A 21,491-nucleotide genomic window follows, 5' to 3' on the forward strand; every position below is an offset into this window, starting at 1 on the left:
AGAGCAGTTAGGAATAAAAGAGAGAAAACAGAAAATACAGTGAATTTTTTTCTAAGTATAATCCAAACGGAAATTAAAAATTACCCCCCAAAAGCAAGGAAAGTGGTATTGTGAAATGAGAAAGCCAAGTAGTATACGTAGCTACTAGAAATGTAGAACTAAATAGTAAGTTTATGATATATTTTCTACTTTGTTCTCAACAATTTACTTTTTTCCTACAAGAAGTAGACAGAAGTCCAGCACAGACTACCTTCCAAATTCGTTATCTCTAGATAGTGGATAGTTATGCTATATTCCAGCCAAGTGAAAAAAATGAGAAATGTTATATAGCATGTTAAATTAGTTCTACCTCCTAAGTTTTCCCTCACAAGTTCAGCCCGCCCATGACTCCCACCCCCCCGTAGTACTAGCCATACTATATCAAACATTGATTAAATGTGTGCCTTCTTCCATGAGACTTTCAGCTCCACAATATGCATGTTTTTAATCATAATGACTTATAAGTGGTGTGACAGTTCATAAAAAACATTCTATCATAGGGTGGATGGGTATGTCGATCCTTTGATATCATTAGGGTGGCCACGCCATTCTTTGAGAAATTAAAAACAGCTGTCCCTGTTTTACAAATCAGGTTTTTCCAGGACCAGAGGTGTAGCTCCAGGAACAATCCAAAGCCCACAATCCTTTACCATTCCCAAATCCCTCCCCTATTTATCTTAAGAGGCTTGTAGTAGTGGCGGGGGCGGGGTGGATCTGGCCTTAAGGAATAAAGTCCACCTAGGAGAAGCTTGCATTTCTCCTCCTATGCCTTTGAGATGCCAAAGTTCTAGCTGGTCTACTCCAGGAATGCTTATCTAGGCCATTTTTAAAATGCAAATTTCAAAGGTAACTAACTCTTAGCAATAAGAAAAAATAAAGGGAGGGCTAGGTAACTTGGAATTTGGCTTGTCAAGGACAAATACAAATCTTAAGTGTCTTCTCTATAAATATTAGTAAAAAAGGTTTAACCATCTAAATAGGTGACCTTGATTTGTTCAATCTGCCAGAAACCCAATTTGAATCCAAACTCTTTTGTAAGTGGTGGGTTTCATATTATCGTACCTGGTTCCTGGCTGAAATTTTGGCATGGGAAGTACTGGGTCGCTGTGTCTGTTTGGATGTATGTATATATGTACTGATTTTGGTAACACCACATACCTACAATCTATAAAAGAGCTCTATTTAATTGGCTTCAATGAAATTAAGTGCTTATATAAATACTCAGAAATATAAACGAAAACAAACCAAATGAATTTCAGGACCATGAATTTCAGGACCATGATCTAGGATTAATTTTAATGAATGAAAACAAGTTTAAGTTTGTTGGTTTAATGAATACAGACCATACAGTCATCAACATGAACTTTTATTGTACCTAGGTTGACTAGAAGTCAAATAAGATGTTACTACTCCTGTTACAAAATTTGTCAGCAAGAAAATAAGTTGATATGATGAAACTTTAAAGGTAAATGAGATGAGAGTTTTTAGGTGAACTCTTTAGGAATAATGTTTTAGGACTGCCTACACGGAACAGTTTCTCCAGATTTTTGGTAACTTGAAACTGCTAAATTAAGCGATGGGAATTCACTGAATATTCAGATCATTTCCAAATAAGATACTAGAACATTAGCTGCTAAACAAGTCTGTTTGAGTTCACTGGACATGTCTTGGGACCCACTAAAGAAAGAAATTAATTAGGTTATTAAAGAAAGAGATTAGGATATGTTCATAGTTCATCATACCAGCATTTCCTGATTGGCAAACAGTTCATAATTACTTCTTAGCTTTTGCTAGAAACTAAGGCTTTAAGGTTAAGAATTCTAATTAAAATATGTAAGTACTAAAAACTAGTAAGGAAAAACATCCTTGTATGCAAGGAAAAAGAAGGTGCATAAAGAATGAAAATGTGTTTTGTTAAGGGAATAGAAAGTAATTTTGTCATAAAGCTGGTTATTTCTAAATGGGAAAGAAAATAAGGGAGAAATTAATACGAATATAGAAAGTTGTAGAAGGTTTGTGAGAAAAAAATCTTTAGAAAGGAATTCTATGGGTGGTCAGGACTAAGATTAAATTTAATTGAGTGTGGGAGGGAGACGCAAGAGGGAGGAGACATGGGGATATATGTATATGTATAGCTGATTTGCTTTGTTATAAAGCAGAAACTAACACACCATTGTAAAGCAGTTATGCTCCAATAAAGATGTTAAAAAAAAAAAGTACACTAAGAGGAAATCTTAAAAAAAAAAAAAAGAAAAAATTTAATTGAGTACATAAACTTTAATGTTAAAGGGAAAGTGGTGCAAAACCTGAACTTGGTTATCTCTCTGTTAAGAGTACAAACTTTTCTTATAATATTAATCTGCGTTTGATAACATATTGTAAAGTCCAGAACTCTCAAGTTCAAGTTGTTTTTTATTTATTTACTTGGCCTTGTTTTCTAGATACTGTTAGAGGAATCTGTCCCATATGGTGGCCACTAGAAATGCAGCCACTCTGAATTGAGATGTGCTCTAAGTGTAAAATATACACATTTGGAAGATTTAGTACGAAATAAAGAATGTAAAATAAAATACCTCACTAATTTTATATTGATTTCATAGTGAAATGTTATTTCACTTTTCTCTTTTACTTTGGCTAATAGAAAATTTAAAATTATGTACGTGGCTTCAACTGTATTTCTGTTGGACAGCACAGCCTTAGAAACTCAGTAGAGAGTAATTTCTTAAGGGAAAAAAAAGGTTGGCCTTTACTTATGAGAACTCTACATGGGTTAACACACGTGTGTTTGGACATTTTGCACAAACTCCAGACACACAAGTACAAACCATCTGCAGCTGCTGCCTGGGTGTCGTGGATGTCCTCCTGTACTTTGGAGGTCACGCTAATCCTTCGGGCTTTCCTCTCAACTGTGCAGGTGTCTGATGAGTCTGCATGAGAAGAAGCAGAGCCAGGAAGAAGGGATCAAGCTGTTCATTAGAAGAGCGGACAGGCTCACAAGGACCTTTCACAGAACACACACAGTTGAGTATTTACTCTATTACCTCATGCTACCTTTCGTTCTCCCATGAAGGCAAGTGCCATATTTAATACTGCTTTTACAACCTATCCAGAGCAGTGGATAAGGTTGTATCCACTTTTTCCATCCTCTCTAATTACTTGGACTAAATGACTTATTTCACCAGTTTCCCACTTTCTAGTGAGTTAGGGGTGCAAACTCAGTATAATTAAATGTCAATATGAACCCAAAATTTGGGAGATTATACTTTAGCAATTCCCTGATTAAGCAGTAGTTACTAGAAAATTATGGGTTTCAAGTACACTACCCATATAAGGCTAACCAAAGAACACATTGCATTAATGTTAACAGTAAACCATAGCATTTTATAAAGAACAAAAATAGCAGTAATTGAAAAATCAGAACCAACTCAAAGTAATACTATATACTGATAATACATACTCCCCAATCTTTTCATAAATTCCAGTTACCTGTGTGTGCAAAAGCCCAGTAGACACTTCACAACATGGACTGCAGGCACACCAATTTCTTGCTAGAATACTGTTTCTATTAATTTATAGGTAGTTAGTAAGTAGTGTTTTGTATTAAGTAAAAACAAAAAAATGGCAGACTTCATATGATTTACCCTTAAGAACCAAAGAAAGATCTTATATTTTGTAATCAGTTCTGAGCCCATAAGCAGTCCTCTAGTACAACCTACCTTTGGAAATCAGTGCTCCACAATCCTAAGCATGGGGCTTAGGCATTTAAACACTGTTATCAGAGTAAAACAAAAGCAGAGTGAACATCTTAGGCTCCAGAGAATAGAATAAGGTAAAGTTCTACTTCTTAGATCTGTTAACCACTTTTATAGCATCACATACCTCCTCCTCACTGACTCTTACAACAACCCTGTACAGAAGCACCTCTCTGGATCTGAACAAGGTCAGGTGGCCAAGACAACCAGGACCAGTGCTCAAGTTGTACCACACCAAGGTCAGTGCTCTCGCCACTATGAGTTAGCAATGTCAAGGTTGGGGGCGGGGGGGGGGGGTTGACGACGACTTTCTGAATCAGCTGAGGGAGCTTATTACACACACACTTGCATTGCTTAACTACAAAGTCTAGTCCAAAAAGATTTCTCAGTCTCCCTTTCTGTCTTTCCTTCTTTCTCTCACTCTAATTATCACACTTATTATTCAGATAAACATCTATATTCCACTTGGATATTCTAGGTCTTCTGCATTTCCATATGAATTTCAGAATCAGCTTATTAATTTCTACCAAAAAAAAGAAAAAAACAGTTAAATCTGGTATTGCATCAATATGAAAAGAATAGGTACCTTAATAAAACTGATTTATTAACAGACATGGTTTATTACTATTTATTTAGGTCTTCTTTGGCAGTGTTTTATAATATTCAATGTACATATCTGGTTAAATTTATTAATAAGTGTCATTTTTTGGATGGTATTGTAATTATCCTTTTATTTCCACTTTCCAATTGTTGGCTAATATGGTTTTTGGATCCTGACCTTATATCCCAAAACCTTGTTAAATTCACTTATTAGTTCTAACAGTTGTTTTTTGGTATCCTTAGATTTTCTTTGCAAATAATCATGTCATCTGAATTTTATCAGATGTTTTTCAGTTATCTAATGAAATGATCATATGCTTTTTCTCCTTTACTTTCTTAATATTTGCATTCCTGAGGCTAAACCCAATTTGGTCATGATGTATTATCTATCTATCTTTTTTTATACAGTGAGTACTTTATTAAGTTTTTTATGTTATAAGGGTTATTGATCTGTAACTTTGTTTTCTTTCGGGGAGGTAGGTGATGTCTATCGGGTTTTAGAATCAGGGTCCTGCTGGCTACATAAAGAAAATCGGAAGCTTTCCTTCCTCCTCTATTTTCTCAGAGTTTGTATGATTGATTGATTGGCATTATCTCTTCCTTAAATATTTGATAGAATTCACCCACTGGTGCAACCATCTGGGTCTAAAGTTTTCTTTCTGGGAAAACTTTTGATAATGGATTCAATTCCTTTAATTACATATGTAACTAGTTATATTTTCCCTTTTCATCTTGTTCTCAGTAGTGGTAGGATACATTTTTCAAGGAATGTGTCCATTTCATCTACAGTGTTGAGTTTACTGGCATAAAGATGTTCACTGCATTCCCTTAACAGAGAGATAATCTTTCATTGCTGATTTTGGTAATCTGTTATTCTTCTAGATCAGTCAACCTGAGAGTTTACTGATTTTCTGTTTATTTGTATTTTCTGTCTCATTGATGTTTCTTATATTTTCTTTCTTTCACTTACCTTGTTCTTTTCTATATTCTTAGGGTAGAATTTTATGTCACTGACATTAGATCTCCTTGTCTTATATGAGCATTTAAGGCTATAAAATTTCCTTCTAAGCACTACTTTAACTGTTGTAAAGAAAAGAATTTGGCCTTGCTCAAAGAAAGCTCTAGCTTTGTCCCCAGCTCCTGGAAGATAACCTCCTAAAATCTTGCAATTTCTCAAGAGACAGGAGTGTCCTTGTTAATTACGGTGGGCCCTTCAGACCACAGTTTATGCTAATAAGATGGCTCACAGTGGACATATCCCTTAAACAGGGTGATTCCTCCCACAGCCCTTGAATCAATTAACTGGATTACCACTAGGTAATGCTTCCTTAGTAGATACAAATCTGGTACTTGGTAGTCATCCACTAAGATTCTTCTTTGTACCATTTTTAGACAGCAGTAGGCTATTTTAAATGCAGAGCAGTCAAAACATCCATAGTATTGGCTTGGCCGAACAGTTCGTTCGGGTTTTTCTGTAACATCTTATAGAAAAGCCTGAATGAACTGTTTGGCCAACCCAACAGTATTAAACAATAAAACGAACACGTACTGCATTGCCACCTATAAATGAAATACTTAAAACACTCTGTACCGAGTGTTGAACACAAAGCTGTTCAACCAAACTAAGTAATTTAGGTTAGGTAACATTATTTGTGTAGAATTTTAAATTCTCTGATTAATCAGTTTGATGTGATTTTAAAATGTTACACCCTTAGGTAACTTTTTTTTAAGTAAGGCCTTCTCCAATATTGTATGTCCTCATGATCAACCTACCTTGAGTTCTTTAAACCAAAGAGGATTAAGATATGAAATGCATACTTCATCTCAGTCTTGAGAATTATAAGAATGGAGAAGAAAAAGATTAATTTTTTAAGATACTGAAATGCCAGTTATACATTTGGTACATAAAACTCAAAAGAAAAGATTTGATATCTTTAATACTACATAGAAATGATTTAATAACAACTATGCAAAAGTGATTCCTCCAAATCTTGGTTATGTAGGATTTACTTTGTCCTTGATGAGAAAACACCTAGTCCCAATCTAATTGTTATGCCTGCCTGTTGAGTACACAAGGATTCTTTTGTGGCCTGTCAGTCAATTAAATAATCGTAGATCTACTGCAGATCAAACTTCCCATTCTAAAATAAGACCTTTAAAATTCCCATTACACTGTAAGAATTATCTTTTAGGACTACAGTTTTTATAATGCTGAGTAAATTTATAATGTTAACTATATTATATACAGTTTCAACTTATTCTGGGGGAAGGGAGACAACATAGCAGAGTAGAAGGACTTGAGCTCACCTGCTCTCACCAAGACACCAAAATCACAACAAACTGCTGAACAACAATCAACAAAAAACAAACACTGGAACCTACCGAAAAAGATATTCTACATCCAAAGGCAAAGAAGAAGCCACAAAGAGATGGTAGGAGGGGCACTTTCACCATATAATCAAATCCCATACCCACCAGGTGGGAGACCCACAAACTGAAAAATAATTATATGGCAGAGGTTCTCCCAAAGGAATGAGGGACTGTAAATTGGTATAGCCACTGTGGAAAACAGTAAGAAAGATTTCTCAAAAAACTAAAAATAGAGCTACCCTATGATCCAGCAATCCCACTCCTGGGCATATATCTGGAGAAAACCATACTTCAAAAAGATACATGCAGCCCAATGTTCATTGCAGCTCTATTTACAATAGCCAGGTCATGGAAGCAACCTAAATGTCCATCGACAGATGAATGGATACAGAAGATGTGGCACATATATACAATGGAATATTGCTCAGCCATTAAAAAGAATGAAATAATGCCATTTGCAGCAACATGGATGGACCCAGAGATGATCATACTAAGCAAAGTAAGTCTGAGAAAGACAAATATCACTTATATGTGGATTCTCAAAAAAGGGTACAAGTTCACTTATCTATAAAACAGAAATAGAGTTATAGATAGATGTAGAAAACAAACTTATGGTTACCAGGGGTAAGGGGGGGAGGGATAAATTGGGAGGTTGACATAGACACACTACTGTATATAAAATAGATAACAAAGAAGGACCTACTATATAGCACAGGGAACTCTACTCAATATTCTGTAATGGCCTATACGGGAAAGTGGCAAAGAATCTAAAAACGAGTGGATATATGCATGTATAACTGATTCACTTCGCTATACACCTGAAACTAACACAACATTGTAAATCAAGCATACTCCATTAAAAATTAAAAAACAAAAAACAAAAAACTCATGGGGATCGGAAACCAAAAATCTACAACAGATACACAAAAGAGGAAGAAAAAAGACGTACAAAAAAAATCCAAAACAATTAGTAAAATGGCAATAAGCACATACATATCTATAATTACCTTAAACGTAAAAGGACTGAATGCTCCAACAAGGAGACATTGAATGGATACGAAAACAAGTCCCATGTATATGCTGTCTATAAGAGACCCAATTCAGATCTAGGAACACAAACAGACTGAAAGTGACAGGATGGGAAAAGGTATTCCATGCAAATGGAAATCAAAAGAGAGCTGGAGTAGCAATTCTCATATCAAAATAGCCTTTACAATAAAGACTGTTAAAAGAGACAAAGAAAGACACTACATAATGATCAAGGGATCAATCCCAGAAGAAAATCTAACAATTGTAAATATCTATGCACCCAACACAGGAGCACCTCAATAAGGCAAATGCTAACAGCCTTCAAAGGAGAAATTAACAGTAACACAATGATAGTGGCTGGCAGACTTCAACACCCCACCTACATCAATGGACAGATCATCCACACAGAAAATCAATAAGAAAACACAGGCCTTAAAATGACATATTAGACCAGATGCACTTAACTGATACTTATAGAGCATTCCATCCAAAAGCAGCAGAATACACATTCTTCTCAAGTGCGAATGGAACATTCTCCAGGATTGATCACATGCTGGGCACAAAGTGAGCCTCAGTAAATTTAAGAACATTGAAATGATATCAGCATCTTTTCCAACCACAACACTATGAGATTAGAAATCAACTACAAGAAAAAAACAGCAAAAAACACAAACACGTGGAGGCTAAACAACATGGTACTAAACCACCAGTGGATCACTGAAGAAATCACAAAATGCCTAGGGACAAATGAAAAAAAAAGCACGACGATCTAAAACACATGGACGCAGCAAAAGCAGTTCTAAGAGGGAAGTTTATAGCAATACAATCTTACCTCAGGAAACAAGAAAAATCTCAAATAAACAACCTAACCTTACACCTAAATTAACTTGGAAGAGAACAAACAAAACCTAGAATTAGTAGAGAAAGAAATAATAAAGATTAGAGCAAAAATAAATGAAATAGAGACAAAGAAAAAAACAGAAAAGATCAATGAAACTGAAAGCTGGTTCTTGGAAAAGATAAGCAAAATTGATAAACCTTTAGCCAGACTCATCAAGATAAAGAGGGAGAGGGCTCAAGTCAATAAAACTAGAAATGAAAAAGGAGAAGTTACAATGGACACCACAGAAATACAAAGGATCATAAGAGACTACTACAAGCAAGTCTATGCCAAAAATATGGACATCCTGGAAGAAAAGGGACAAATTCTTAGAAAGGTACAATCTCCTAAGACTGAACCAGGAAGAATTAGAAAATATGAACAGACCAATCACAAACACTGAAATCGAAACTGTGATTTTAAAACTCCCAGCAAACAGTCCAGGAGCACATGACTTCACAGGCAAATTCTATCAAACATTTAGAGAAGAGCTAACACCCATCCTTCTCAAACTGTTCCAAAAAATTGCAGAGGAAGGAACACTCACAAACTCATTCTATGAGGCCACCATCACCCTGATACCAAAACCAGACAAAGATGTCACAAAGAAAGAAAATTACAGGCCAATATCACTGATGAACATAGATGCAAAAGTTCTCAACAAACTACTAGCAAACAGAATCCCAACAACACATTAAAAGGATCGTACACCATGATCCACTGGGATTTATCCTAGGGATGCAAGGATTCTTCAATATACGCAAATCAATCAGTGTGATACACCACATTAACAAATTGAAGAATAAAAACCATATGATCATCACAATAGATGCAAAAAAAGCTTTTGACAAAATTCAACACCCATGTATGATAAAAACTCTGCAGAAAGTGGGCATAGAGGGAACCTACCTCAACATAACAAAGGCCATATATGACAAACCCACAGCAAACATCATTCTCAATGGTGAAAAACTGAAAGCATTTCCTCTAAGATCAGGAACAAGACAAGGATGTCCACTCTCGCCACTTTTATTCAACATAGTTTTGGAAGTCCTAGCCACAGCAATCAATCAGAGAAGAAAAAGAAATAAAAGGAATACAAATTGGAAAAGAACATGTAAAACTGTCACTGTTTACAGACAACATCATACTATACGTAGAAAATCCTAAATATGCCACAAAACTATTAAGAGCTCATCAATGAATTTGGTGAAGTTGCAGGGTACAAAATTAATACACAGAAATCTGTTGCATTCCTATACATGAACAATGAAAGATCAGAAAGAGAAATTAAGGAAACAATCTCATTTACCATCGCATCAAAAAGAAGAAAATACCTAGGAATAAACCTACCAAAGGAGGCCAAAGACCTTATACTCTGAAAACCATAGGACACTAGTGAATGAAATCGGAGATGACACAGAAAGATGGAAAGACAGACCGTGTTCTTGGATTTGAAGATTCAATACTGTTATAAATGACCACACTACCCAAGGCAATCTACAGATTCAATGCAATCCCTATCAAATTACCAATGACACTTTTCACAGAATTAGAACAACAAATTTTGAAATTTGTATGGAGACACAAAAGACCCTGAATAACCAAAGCAATCCTGAGAAAGAAAAACGGAGCTGGAGGAATCAGGCTCCCTGACTTCAGACTATACTACAAAGCTACAGTAATCAAGACAGTCTGGTACTGGCACAAAAACAGAAATATATATCAATGGAACAGAATAGAAAGCCCAGAGAAACTCACACACCTATGGTCACCTAATCTATGACAAAGGAGATAAGAATATACAGTGGAGGAAAGACAGTCTCTTCAATAAGTGGTGCTGGGAAAACTGGACAGCTACATGTAAAAGAATGAAATTAGAACATTCTCTAACACCATACAGAAAAAGACACTCAAAACGGATCAAAGACCTAAATGTAAGACCAGATACTACAAAACTCTTAGAAGAAAAACAGGCAAAATACTCTTTGACATAAATCACAGCAGTATGTTTTTGGATCCACCTCCCAGAGTAATGAAAATAAAAACAAACAAACAAAAAAACTCCCAATGGAATCGAATTCAACTTAAAAGCATTTGCACAGCAAAGGAAACCATAAACAAAACAAAAAGTCAACCCCCAGAATGGGAGAAAATATTTGCAAATGATGCAATCGACAAGGGATTAGTCTTCAAAATATACAAACAGCTCATGCGGCTCAATATCAAAAAACGAACAACCCAATCATAAAATGGGCAGAAGACCTAAATAGACATTTCTCCAAAGAAGACATACAGATGGCCAAGAGGCACATGAAAAGATGCTCAACATCAGTGATTATTAGAGAAATGCAAGTCAAAACTACAATGAGATATCATCTCACACCAGTCAGAATGGCCATCATGAAAAAGCCTACAAACAATAAATGCTGGAGAGGATGTGGAGAAAAGGGAACCCTCCTACACTGTTGGTGGGAATGTCAATTGGTACAACCACTGTGGAGAATAGTATGAGGTTCCTTTAAAATCTAAAAATAGAACTACCATATGTTCCAGCAATCCCACTCCTGGGCATATATCTGGAGAAAACCATACTTTGAAAAGGTACATGCACCCCAATGTTCATCGCAGCACTATTTACAATAGCCAAGACAGGGAAGCAACGTAAATGCCCATCGACAGAGGAATGGATAAAGAAGGTATGGAAGATGTGGCACATATATATACACAATGGAATATTACTCAGCCATAAAAAAGAATGAAACAACCCCATTTGCAGCAACATGGATGGACCCAGAGATTATCATACTAAGTGAAGTAAGTCAGACAGAAAAAGACAAATATATGGTATCACTTACATGTGGAATCTAAAAAAATAATACAAATGAACTTATTCACAAAATAGAAACAGACTCACAGACTTCAAAAACAAACTTACAGTTACCAAAGGGGAAAGATGGTGGGGGAGGAATAAATTAGGAGTTTGGGATTAACATATACACGACTATATATAAAACAGATACTCAACAAGGACCTACTTATAGCACAGGGAACTCTACTCAATATTCTGTAATAACCTACATGGGAAAAGAATCTGAAAAAAGAATGGGTATACGTATATCATAACAGAACCAAATTCACTGTACACCTGAAACTAACATAACAGTGTAAATCACCTATACAAAATAACAAGTTTTTCAAGTTATTTTTTAAAAAATAAATTGTATATTGTATTTTAGTTACCTTTGACCTCTAGGAGTTATTAATTTTAGTACTTTTTAGAAATTAATGTTTCAGGACATTTTATTATTGCCATAGTAACATCAATAGGGTAACTTTTATTTTAAAATGCTATCTCTAATGGAAATTTCTTCAGCTTTTTAGGTGAACTGCCAAGGAATTTTCATATTCATTTCTATGACGTCTGTGACATTTCCCTACTTACCTTTTTTGGGTGGCTTGGGTGGTACAACTGGACCAGGCTCTATGTTGTCATAAAAATTATTCATAGCTTTTGGATCAAAGTTACCTATAAAGAAAATAAAATCAGCAGGCATTTAGGACTCTCTCTCCTGTTATTTGAATTTTTTGTTGAAAATATGGAAATAAAACATGTAAAAAGGGGAACTGTTTTTCCAGGGTTTCAAAACTCATTATACTATCCTACCCTTCTCCCACTGAAATTGTTTTACCATTTTGAGAAAATACCCAAGCAAACTACCACTTCAGTTTCTTTCTACAATGTATCACCTAAAGGAACATTTTTCTAACTATAAAGCTCATCTCTTTACACAGGATTAAGTATGTGGCGCACATAGGGTGGTAAATGAAGAAGAGAAATTAAAGGATGACTGAACTGTTTTCTCTGTTTGTTTTGATTTTAATGAACTCAAGTTGTTATGATATCAGCAGCTCAGGGATTCCTATCTTCAAGAAAAGGAGTATCTTAAATGTTGCCTACAGACTTATCAATAATAAAAGATGATATGCTGCCAATTTCAGAATAACAGAACAATCTCACCTCTCTCAAAATGTTCACTCCCTGATACAGTGTCTGTTTCAGCCCCTTCTCCTGACATGACTCCTGCAAGGTCAGTTTTGATCCAATGCCAACTTTGGGTCCTACCTTCACATCTGTGAACCCATCATTGCAATCTGCCAGTTCTGCATAATTCCAGGTAAGCTTTTAAACTGTATACATGTTTATTTACAGAGGATGATATGTGGTACTGATAGTTCAAATATATTGGATCTCTTGATTTCTAGAACTAATTTTCTCCCCCAACAAAAGTTTTCCTCACCAAAACCAACAACGAAGCTGCTTTTCATCAACTCGCACACTGATCTGTATCTAATTTAAATGCCCTGCCCCCCAAAATGTCTAGATTCCTTCTCTGGCTTAAAAATTTAGGCTGAAAACTCAGTATAAAATTTTTCCAGAGGATGGAGGAGTAGAATTTAGTATAAAATGGCTATATTTGGACCCCTTATGAAGGGAGATTTAGAACTGCTTAAGCACCAAAAAGAGCTCTTTATTGCCCAACAGAGACCAAAAACACAGGTCTTCGTTTATAAAACCTCAATAACGAACAGTTTTCCTTGCAGGTACTATACACAAATGTTTTAATCCATTTAGATATGCTATTTTTAAATAATTTTCTGAAAATAATTCCTATGATGGCTCATGAAAGCCACAATGCTATTTATTAATTAGATCTTTTTATGCTTTAAGATGCTGCATATGTATTTCTTCAGTTACTTAAGTTACAGCTGATGATGATCTAATTTCTAGATCCCATAAGGCTTACTAAAAATATCCTAACTAAACGTTTTAGTGTTTCTTGTTTAGCTTCAAAGAACACATTAAGCAAAAAAACTGATGCAACCTTCTAATATCCTAGCAATAGTTTGTCTAACCCCCACACAGTAGTTCTTTCATTGCTTAAAGCTACTAGGCTGTAGAGTCCCCTAGGCTTCTGAAAATAAAACTTCAAGGGTACCCAACCAGATTGCTCAACTTTCACATGCAAATATGCTTCTGTCTATTGTTCACAGAGTTCCGTATCTTTTTGGTTCCCCCACTTCTACTGTATAATCGTGCCTTAAAATGGCAACGGGGTACTTTACAGTAGAAGCTCTCTTAGCTGCCATAATTAAGAACAGTAAGTGGTGGCGGTGGGGGAGGGGTGGCTGACTAAAACGGAATTCTTAAGAAAAATTACACGCCAACTTTATTATTTATTTATTTAATTTATTTTTGGCTGCGTTGGGTCAGTTGCTGTGCGCAGGCTTTTTTCTAGTTGCGGCGAGCGGGGGCTACCCTTCCTTGCAGTGCGCGGGCTTCTCATTGCGGGGGCTTCTCTTGTTGCGGAGCATGGGCTCTAGAGTGCAGGCTCAGTAGTTGTGGCGCACGGGCTTAGTTGCTCCGTGGCATGTCGGATCTTCCCAGACCAGGGCTCGAACCCGTGTCCCCTGCATTGGCAGGCGGATTCTTAACCACTGTGCCACCAGGGAAGCCCAGGCCAACTTTAATGTAACGAAACATATAAACATAGCAATATTTTAATGTTGGACCAAGACCTTTTCTTTATGTATCTGTTGACCAGACTTCTATATTGTCTTTCTTAAATTAACTACACCCATCATGATGATCTAAAGTGGGGATGGGCAAACTTTTTCTGTAAAGGGCCAGATAATAAAAGTTTTAGGCTTTGTGGACCTGTAATACAGTTGTAAGCCCTCAACTGCTGTTGAAACACAAAAGCAGCCCCAGACAATATGCAGACAAATAGGTCTGGCTATGTTCCACTAAAGAGAGCAGGCTAGTTTGCTGCACCCTGATCTATAATTCCCTGTTTTGATTTTAGAATGGAGCAAAAAAGATACTTTAAGAACATTTAACTTGAGAATAGAATCCTCTTAGATTTTTGATTTACCTCTGCAACCCTTTTCAGTTGTTTTCACCCATATCTAATTCACAGTCCCTATATATATTTTTTAAGTGTTTGCCTTTGAGTCTTTAAAAAGCAGTTGCCTATGGCTTTTATAGAAAGAACAGCTTCTCCTGCATTCATGTCAGTTTTGAAAACATTATGCCAGTTACAATACTTCTGTAATTTAAACGGGTTTAAAAACAGGCACAACTGACTCTTGGTAAGCAGACAATTCAGCTGATGCGAGCAATAGTACAGAGACATGCCAGAATGCAGCCTCCTGGCTGTGTATTTTACAGAGGGAAATGAAGAATATCTCTAACCTGGTGAGTTGGGTAAATCAAAGTCAATTAAGAGAGCTTCTACTGTAGTACACTTCTATAAGAGAGCCAAAAAAACCCCGAAAACAAAATATCTAAGATAGAGTTGAATGTTTTCATGTAACAGATAACATAAAAAACCGCATATGAAATTTATTTTTAAAATGAGAAATCTGATGTTCTGATTTGGGATCCCTATTTTTACAGATATCTTAGATGACTATCACATAATATAAATCTACTAAGTTTTAGAATTAAACCCCAGCAATTTATAAAAATGACTAAAAGAGGATAAATACAGAGTAACAACATAAAACAGTCTAAATGGTAAGAACTTAATGATGAAGTTGCCAAAGTAATACTATTTTTTGATCACCCAAATCTGATCTATGACCATGGAGTAAGGGATCTCTTTACCAGGACTGTGATCTCTTAAGAGAGAGTTTTTATCCATTATTTCTGTAAAACCAAAATGATTGCTACTTAAGCAGCTTAAAACACCACACTATTACTTATGGTTTACCAAATAATCAAGTCTATACCTCTCGATTGAAGGAGGTCAACTTCTTTCAGTGTACAGTCAACATTTATCTGGAGTTGTCTGTTCATGCTTCTCAATCTTGTCATTTCCTCAGGCTAGTAAGAAAGGACCCAAAATAGCAATTGTGGGAAAGTCATTATCAAGCCCAACATTTAAGAACTGCTATTCACGTTAATCGTTCTGACTGGTTATTACCAAGAAAATGGCCCTAATCCATTAGAGGGCATGTATAAGAAGTCCTGTATGTTTTTCAAGGAATAGTCAGGTAAAGTGGTGACATCAATATGGCCACATATAAACAAAATCTGCATATAATGTCAGGGGGGCTATAATACTACACTATGTTCTCTCATACAAATACTACCATATTTTAATCACAAAGCATTGAGAATATTTTATTTCTACGTTTTCATGGTAAGGGAAACTAAGAATCAACCTTTTAAACAAGCAATGTCCACGATTTTAGTCTCGTCAAGGCTGGTAAAAATTACAACAGTACTAATTTTAATTAATGCTTATTAATTGTCAGGCACTATGTTCACCAGAATTCTCTCATTCTTTCCTCAAAACAATCTTCCGAGGTAAGTACTGATATCACCCCCAATTTATACATGAGAAAGCTGAGGCACAAAGAAGTTATATAATTTTCCCAAGGTTATAAGAAACATAATTGATAAAGCCAGGATTTATATAGAGGTCTTCTATATAAACTTATATAGAAATCTTTTTGTCTTTTTTTCTAGATCAAAGGAAGCTATTAACCTAGTACATGAAAATTTCAGAAACAAATGGATTCCATTCTTCCTCCAACTCTGTTTCCTTCTGCCTTGACCTTTCCAGCCCAGCCTACTCCCTAGGTCTTTCAGGGGCATACATGAGACTCTGAAATGTGAAGAGAGCCCTATTTTTCAGTTAAATAAAGCTTTTTGGAAGCCGCTACTTCCCTTGAGATTCTGAATTTCCTTACTATTTACATATATGTACAGTAAAAAATAGAGTTTAGACTCCAGAGGCATGGGTACTGAATCTTTCAGCACAGCACAGCTATTAACCCAGTTACTCAGGTGATTTCAACTACATGAAGTAAAAGATAAATATCTGCTATGATAGGAAGACAATAAAATCCTATTCTGATAAAAACATGTTGTTTTGCTAAAAACTAAATACAAAAGTGATGAAAAATAAGCAAAATGGGTTATTTTAATTACCAATTATGCAAGATATTATGCTGTTAGGACATGTTATCAGAATAACTGGGAATGCCCATTAAATTAGCAGGTGTCAAAAGTTTTTAAAATGATATAACAGGCAGAATATAATAAGAGCTAACAATCCCTTAGAATGCTAGGGGAACAAAAAAGTCATTGAGAAATATTTATTAGGGATTGCTTTTCTTTTCTCCTTCCTAGGGGCAAACCATGTGATGTCAACATGCAAAATGTTTACACCTTGTAATTAAATATTAAAAGTTTAAAACACATCTGAGCATTTATATTAAAGATAAAGCACTTGGTCAAGGGTTTCAAAGAGTGATGCTGTCTTCCTAGGAATATGTGAAAGAACCTATTCTTTTCTTTGTAGAATCACTGGGAGAGTCAAGTACCTAAAGGAGCAAATCCTTCCTATGTATTTGCGGGGGGAAGGGAATGTTTCAGCCACAGCGGTCCTGAATAGTGAAGCTCTGTAACTAAGTATGGAAATATTATAATACACTTTATACTCAAGAGGCTATTATACATGTGCTTATAACAACAAAAAAACTCGTCAACACGCTCATTTCCAAAGACAGTAGAACCACTGGAACTCACTAAAACTAAGAGTTTATCTGTAAGATTCCTATGTCCATCTTCATAGCTTCTGATTGAGGGGAAAAAAGCTGTTTCTGAAACATTACTACCATTTGTCCAAAAGTATACTGTATTTTCATGGGGGAGGGGGTTTCAAGATTGGTTGTGTATAATTTAGACTTGTTTGTAAAGTACCAAGATGTTTTATATCTGACATTTCCAAGTAAAAAATTCTAAGCTTTTTTCCAAAAGGTGGCAGAAATACCTTGAGTCACCTGTTCCATCAGTTTAAGAAGTTGTCTCAAAGAGACCAAGGTTGAAGACCACTAATGTTCTTTCATAGTTTGGCCCCAATTACGCATCTGGGATTGTGGGTTGATCCAAAAACCCAATTAATCAGGACAAGATGAATGAAGGGGAAAAACTTGTGGGAGGGAGTAATTGGAAGCTCTCCGATTATTAAAATCTTATTTTTCCTTCAAAGTATAACTTAAATTTCCCCCTTCTCCATGAAAGTGTCCCATCTTTGAACACTACTAGCAAAAACTAACATTTCTATCTCAGAACTCTGAAAGTACTTAATATCACTACCATTTAGTTGGCCAGCACTTCTGATTTACTGTCTTACATTATCTTTTCTCTCTCTCTCTCTCTCTCTCACACACACACACACACACACACACACACGTACAGGTTCATAGACAGATATATGTATGTCTTTTCACATACAGATGTTGTTAAGAGATGACATCTCCCACAGCATTTAATACAATGCTTTGCAAATAGGAGACTGAGAAAAATGACGGCCCTTATGCATCCTTCACTTCTGCCCTCCTTGGAAAGGTTATTTCACTGCTCCTCTAAGCATCTGCAACTGCACATATAGCTGGTCACAAACCTGCATTTCAGTTTCATGAGGCACACAGGTTTCTAACCAATTTTTTAATACACTACTTGGTAAGAAATTAGTTTGAAACGTAAAGGAGGCAATATGTGCTTAGCAGCAAAAAAGTTAATTCTCTTGTATAATCCTACATGAGTGGGACAATGATAGTGATACCCATTTATTGAGCACCCACTTCACACCAGGCACTTTACATATACTGCCTCTTTATCTTGACAGTAATATTAAAATATACCTCTTATGATTCCCTTTTATAGATAGGGAAAATCAGATACAGAGAAGTTAGAACCACTGAGTAAGGAGTTACTCTGGCTCCAGAGCCTATGTAGGCACCCTTTCAACTACATCATGGTGCCACGAATGAGCCTCTATGAACAAAAAGGGAATTATGACTAAATGCTTTATTTCTTAATTAATTTTCTACATAATATATACCCTTGTTATACATGTTCCTAAAGTTAAAAGGAAATCAAATTTTTTCAGAATATTTCAGATTTGTGTTATGTATATACATACCTAAAGCAGATTTCTCCAGTATCTTGTAAACAACATTTACTGTTGGGCATTGTATAAATTGTTTAATACATTGTTTAATGTATATTATCTTACTTAATTCTAACAAAAATCCCATGAGACGGGTACTCCCCAGAAAACAAGCATAAAGGAAGTTGCTTATCCAAGGATATATGAGTGACACAGAAGGAGCAGAAAGAAGTAGGATTCAAATTCACACCTGCATTGAGAGCCCAGATCATAACCACCACGTATAACTGTTCTTCAGCCACGCATTCCTATTAGTCTTCTATTTTACTCTAGGTCTGGCAGTGGAAACACATGGGAATCACACACTCAAATTTCTCACCTCTCAGATATTATCACCCACATGAGCCACTAATCTCTGAAGCTGGGTGATGGCTACACAGGAGTTCACTATACTATTCTGCTTATTTTATGTATGTTTGAAATTCTCTATAACAAAAAGTTAAAAATAAATTATAGCGTAGGGCAGCAGTTTGACTAACTTCCCTCTTTTTCTAAAGAAGTCTCATCAATAAAAGCTCTCGTGTAAAATCTGTTTTTTTTTTTAAGCACTGATCTATGCTACATGAGACAATTCTCTACTTCCAACAACAACAAAGAAATCAATAGGGCTTTAGCAGGGATTATTATACAGCAAGAAGTTGCTAAACAAAGTTTATATGGTTATTTTAGAGAAATGACTTCTATGCTAAGAAAATTTGTTTATACTCTACAAGTACCTAAAGGACTCCGAAGTGCCCACCCACCACTGGTGGATTCCCATTTGGGTTATGTTCTTCAATATCTCCCCCAATCAGAGGATATAATTAAGATTTCGAGTGGGGAAAAAAATGAGGCACAGATGTGATTTACATTAGTATCATCTTTCAGTTAAAGATAGCTTTGTAATTTTCCATGTGTCTTAAGTAATTAAAACCCTTCCTTCTCACTTCTGATATTGACTATACTTAGGTATTTAGTCAATATTAGAAAAAATTTCATTACATTATTAAATAGGCCTTTTTCTCAACAGTTAACTTCTCAAAAACTTCCACTGGTTCCCCATTACCAGCAGAATACAGTTCAAACACCTCCACTATTCTACCTATGCACATTAACCTGTCAAGACATCAGAAATCTCAGCTTAAGTGAGGGAACTGTAAAGACTCCTTAAAGTCTGTCTTGACTTCAAGCCTTCATTACCTCATGCTCTTTTTCCCTTCTAAAATGCCTTCCCCTTTCCTCTATGCCTACATAGCAATACTGTACTGTTTAGTATTTTTAGGTTATGCTGTAATACTGATTTTCATACAGTTATTAAGGGAAAAAGGTGAGTTCTAATAACCTTATGAAAATCAGATGAAAGCTATAGACCTGCTTCCCATATAAACACACATATGAAACTCTGCATATAATTTCAGGGACTCACGGATCTCCTTTGAAGCCACGAACTTCAGTTAAAAACTTCTCTATGAGGGCATAGCTGCAGACATCCTGTCTGCAAGAGGCCTGACATATACACTAACTTCTCTAAACTTGTGCACTCTGAGAAAGAGATTACCCTTAGTTAAGAGACGGTAAGAACATGAGGAAGGGCTCCATGAAAAAGTAGAGATTAAGTTGAGCCCTGAAGAGCAGACAGCATTTATACACACAGGGCTTCAGAAGACCACTCCAGCAGGAGCATAATGTGAGAGAGCAAAGTGTATTGAGTATACACGGATAAACTAGCTGATGTATGAGTTCTCTCATTACCCGTGAGCAGACACAGCACTTACCATACTGTATTACAGTTATCTATTGATGGGTCTATTTCTCCCACCAGCAGGTATACACTAAGCTCCTAGCATAGGACCACATTCATAAACTGTAAAAAAAAATGCTTGTTGAACGAATGAATGTTGAAAGATGAAATGATAGGTTGGATCACAGAAAGCTTGTGATGTCACAGGATTTTAGGACACTTGTTTCAAATTTTTCGGAATTTTTAAAGAACTTTAGAACTCACAAATATTAACCAACATGTTAAAAATATATTACCGAATCTTTTCATGAGAGCAGTTCCTGTTAGGACCGCTGTTAATACTATTATCTTAGTTTCTACAATTATTTACACTAACAAAATTGCTCTACTTTAAAATATTCTATAGTCAACACTTTCCCAAAATGCATATTCATCTTGATCTAACTCATGTGCATTAATGTACTTAGAAAAATAACTTTTAAATGTTTGAAAAATATATATACAATATGCTTAAAAGAATAAATGAATACATGAGAACAATGTATAAGATATTTGGTCAAGGTGTACTTTTCATTTCTATTCGGACAGAAAGCAATTAACAGTGAATGAGGTGCTTTACCTTGATTATAACTGTCAGTGTTTGAAAATAGTGATGAGTCTATGGAATTCACACAAGAAAAAAAAATAAAGCATCAAATTATTTTGATGAGAACAGAAGGCAGAAGTCCTTCATCAATTGTTTAAAAAACAGAAACAAAACCAAAACTGTGCCAGGAACAGAACCTAAAAGAAAAACAAACAGCCTGGACAGCCAACATGTCCACCTTCCTATCCATGCATCCTAATAGATCGTACTTACCCTTGGGATCGCAGTGGTGCAGCTGACCCTTCTGAGCCGTCTCTGCATCAGGTCATGCTCCATACTGTTAACTTCAGCCTTCAATTGCTCTAGCTCCTCTTTCTCAAGTTTCAATTGCTTTGCTAACCTCTCCATCCTTGCTCGCTGATGTAACAGCAAGGCTATAGCATTACAGATAAAGTCATTGCAGAAAGTAACATTGAACAAGTGACTG

At 35.8% G+C, this 21,491-nt stretch overlaps 2 protein-coding genes across 13 annotated transcripts in view; one reads left to right on the forward strand and one right to left on the reverse strand.

Annotated features, from left to right (window-relative positions):
* The window catches only part of LOC309621159 (uncharacterized protein), an 80,542-nt gene extending 59,273 nt beyond the window's left edge, over positions 1-21,269 (forward strand). For 3 of the 6 annotated variants that reach the window (XR_014239777.1, XR_014239778.1, XM_082378291.1), the window contains 4 exons: positions 2,954-3,059; positions 3,955-4,030; positions 12,722-12,848; positions 16,208-21,269. Coding sequence is in view for 4 of the 6 variants with exons in the window: in XM_082378291.1 (XP_082234417.1) it covers positions 2,954-3,059; positions 3,955-4,030; positions 12,722-12,810 (271 nt within the window). In the remaining 2 variants the exon portion in view is untranslated. Of the gene's footprint in view, positions 1-2,953; positions 3,060-3,954; positions 4,031-6,639; positions 12,110-12,721; positions 12,849-16,207 lie in introns of those variants that run through there. The other 3 variants (XM_082378292.1, XM_082378293.1, XM_082378294.1) reach the window with 3 other exon arrangements.
* Positions 1-21,491, reverse strand: part of TAB3 (TGF-beta activated kinase 1 (MAP3K7) binding protein 3) — a 117,301-nt gene that overhangs the window by 4,033 nt on the left and 91,777 nt on the right. For 3 of the 7 annotated variants that reach the window (XM_082378153.1, XM_082378151.1, XM_082378152.1), the window contains 4 exons: positions 21,278-21,438; positions 15,466-15,559; positions 12,116-12,199; positions 2,865-2,966 (listed from right to left, as the gene is read on the reverse strand). In XM_082378153.1, the coding sequence (XP_082234279.1) occupies positions 2,865-2,966; positions 12,116-12,199; positions 15,466-15,559; positions 21,278-21,438 (441 nt within the window). Of the gene's footprint in view, positions 1-6; positions 1,717-2,864; positions 2,967-12,115; positions 12,200-15,465; positions 15,560-21,277; positions 21,439-21,491 lie in introns of those variants that run through there. The other 4 variants (XM_082378155.1, XM_082378154.1, XR_014239758.1 and 1 more) reach the window with 4 other exon arrangements.

This window comes from Balaenoptera borealis (assembly GCF_965194805.1).
Source record: "Balaenoptera borealis genome assembly, chromosome: X".
Lineage (NCBI taxonomy): Eukaryota > Metazoa > Chordata > Mammalia > Artiodactyla > Balaenopteridae > Balaenoptera > Balaenoptera borealis.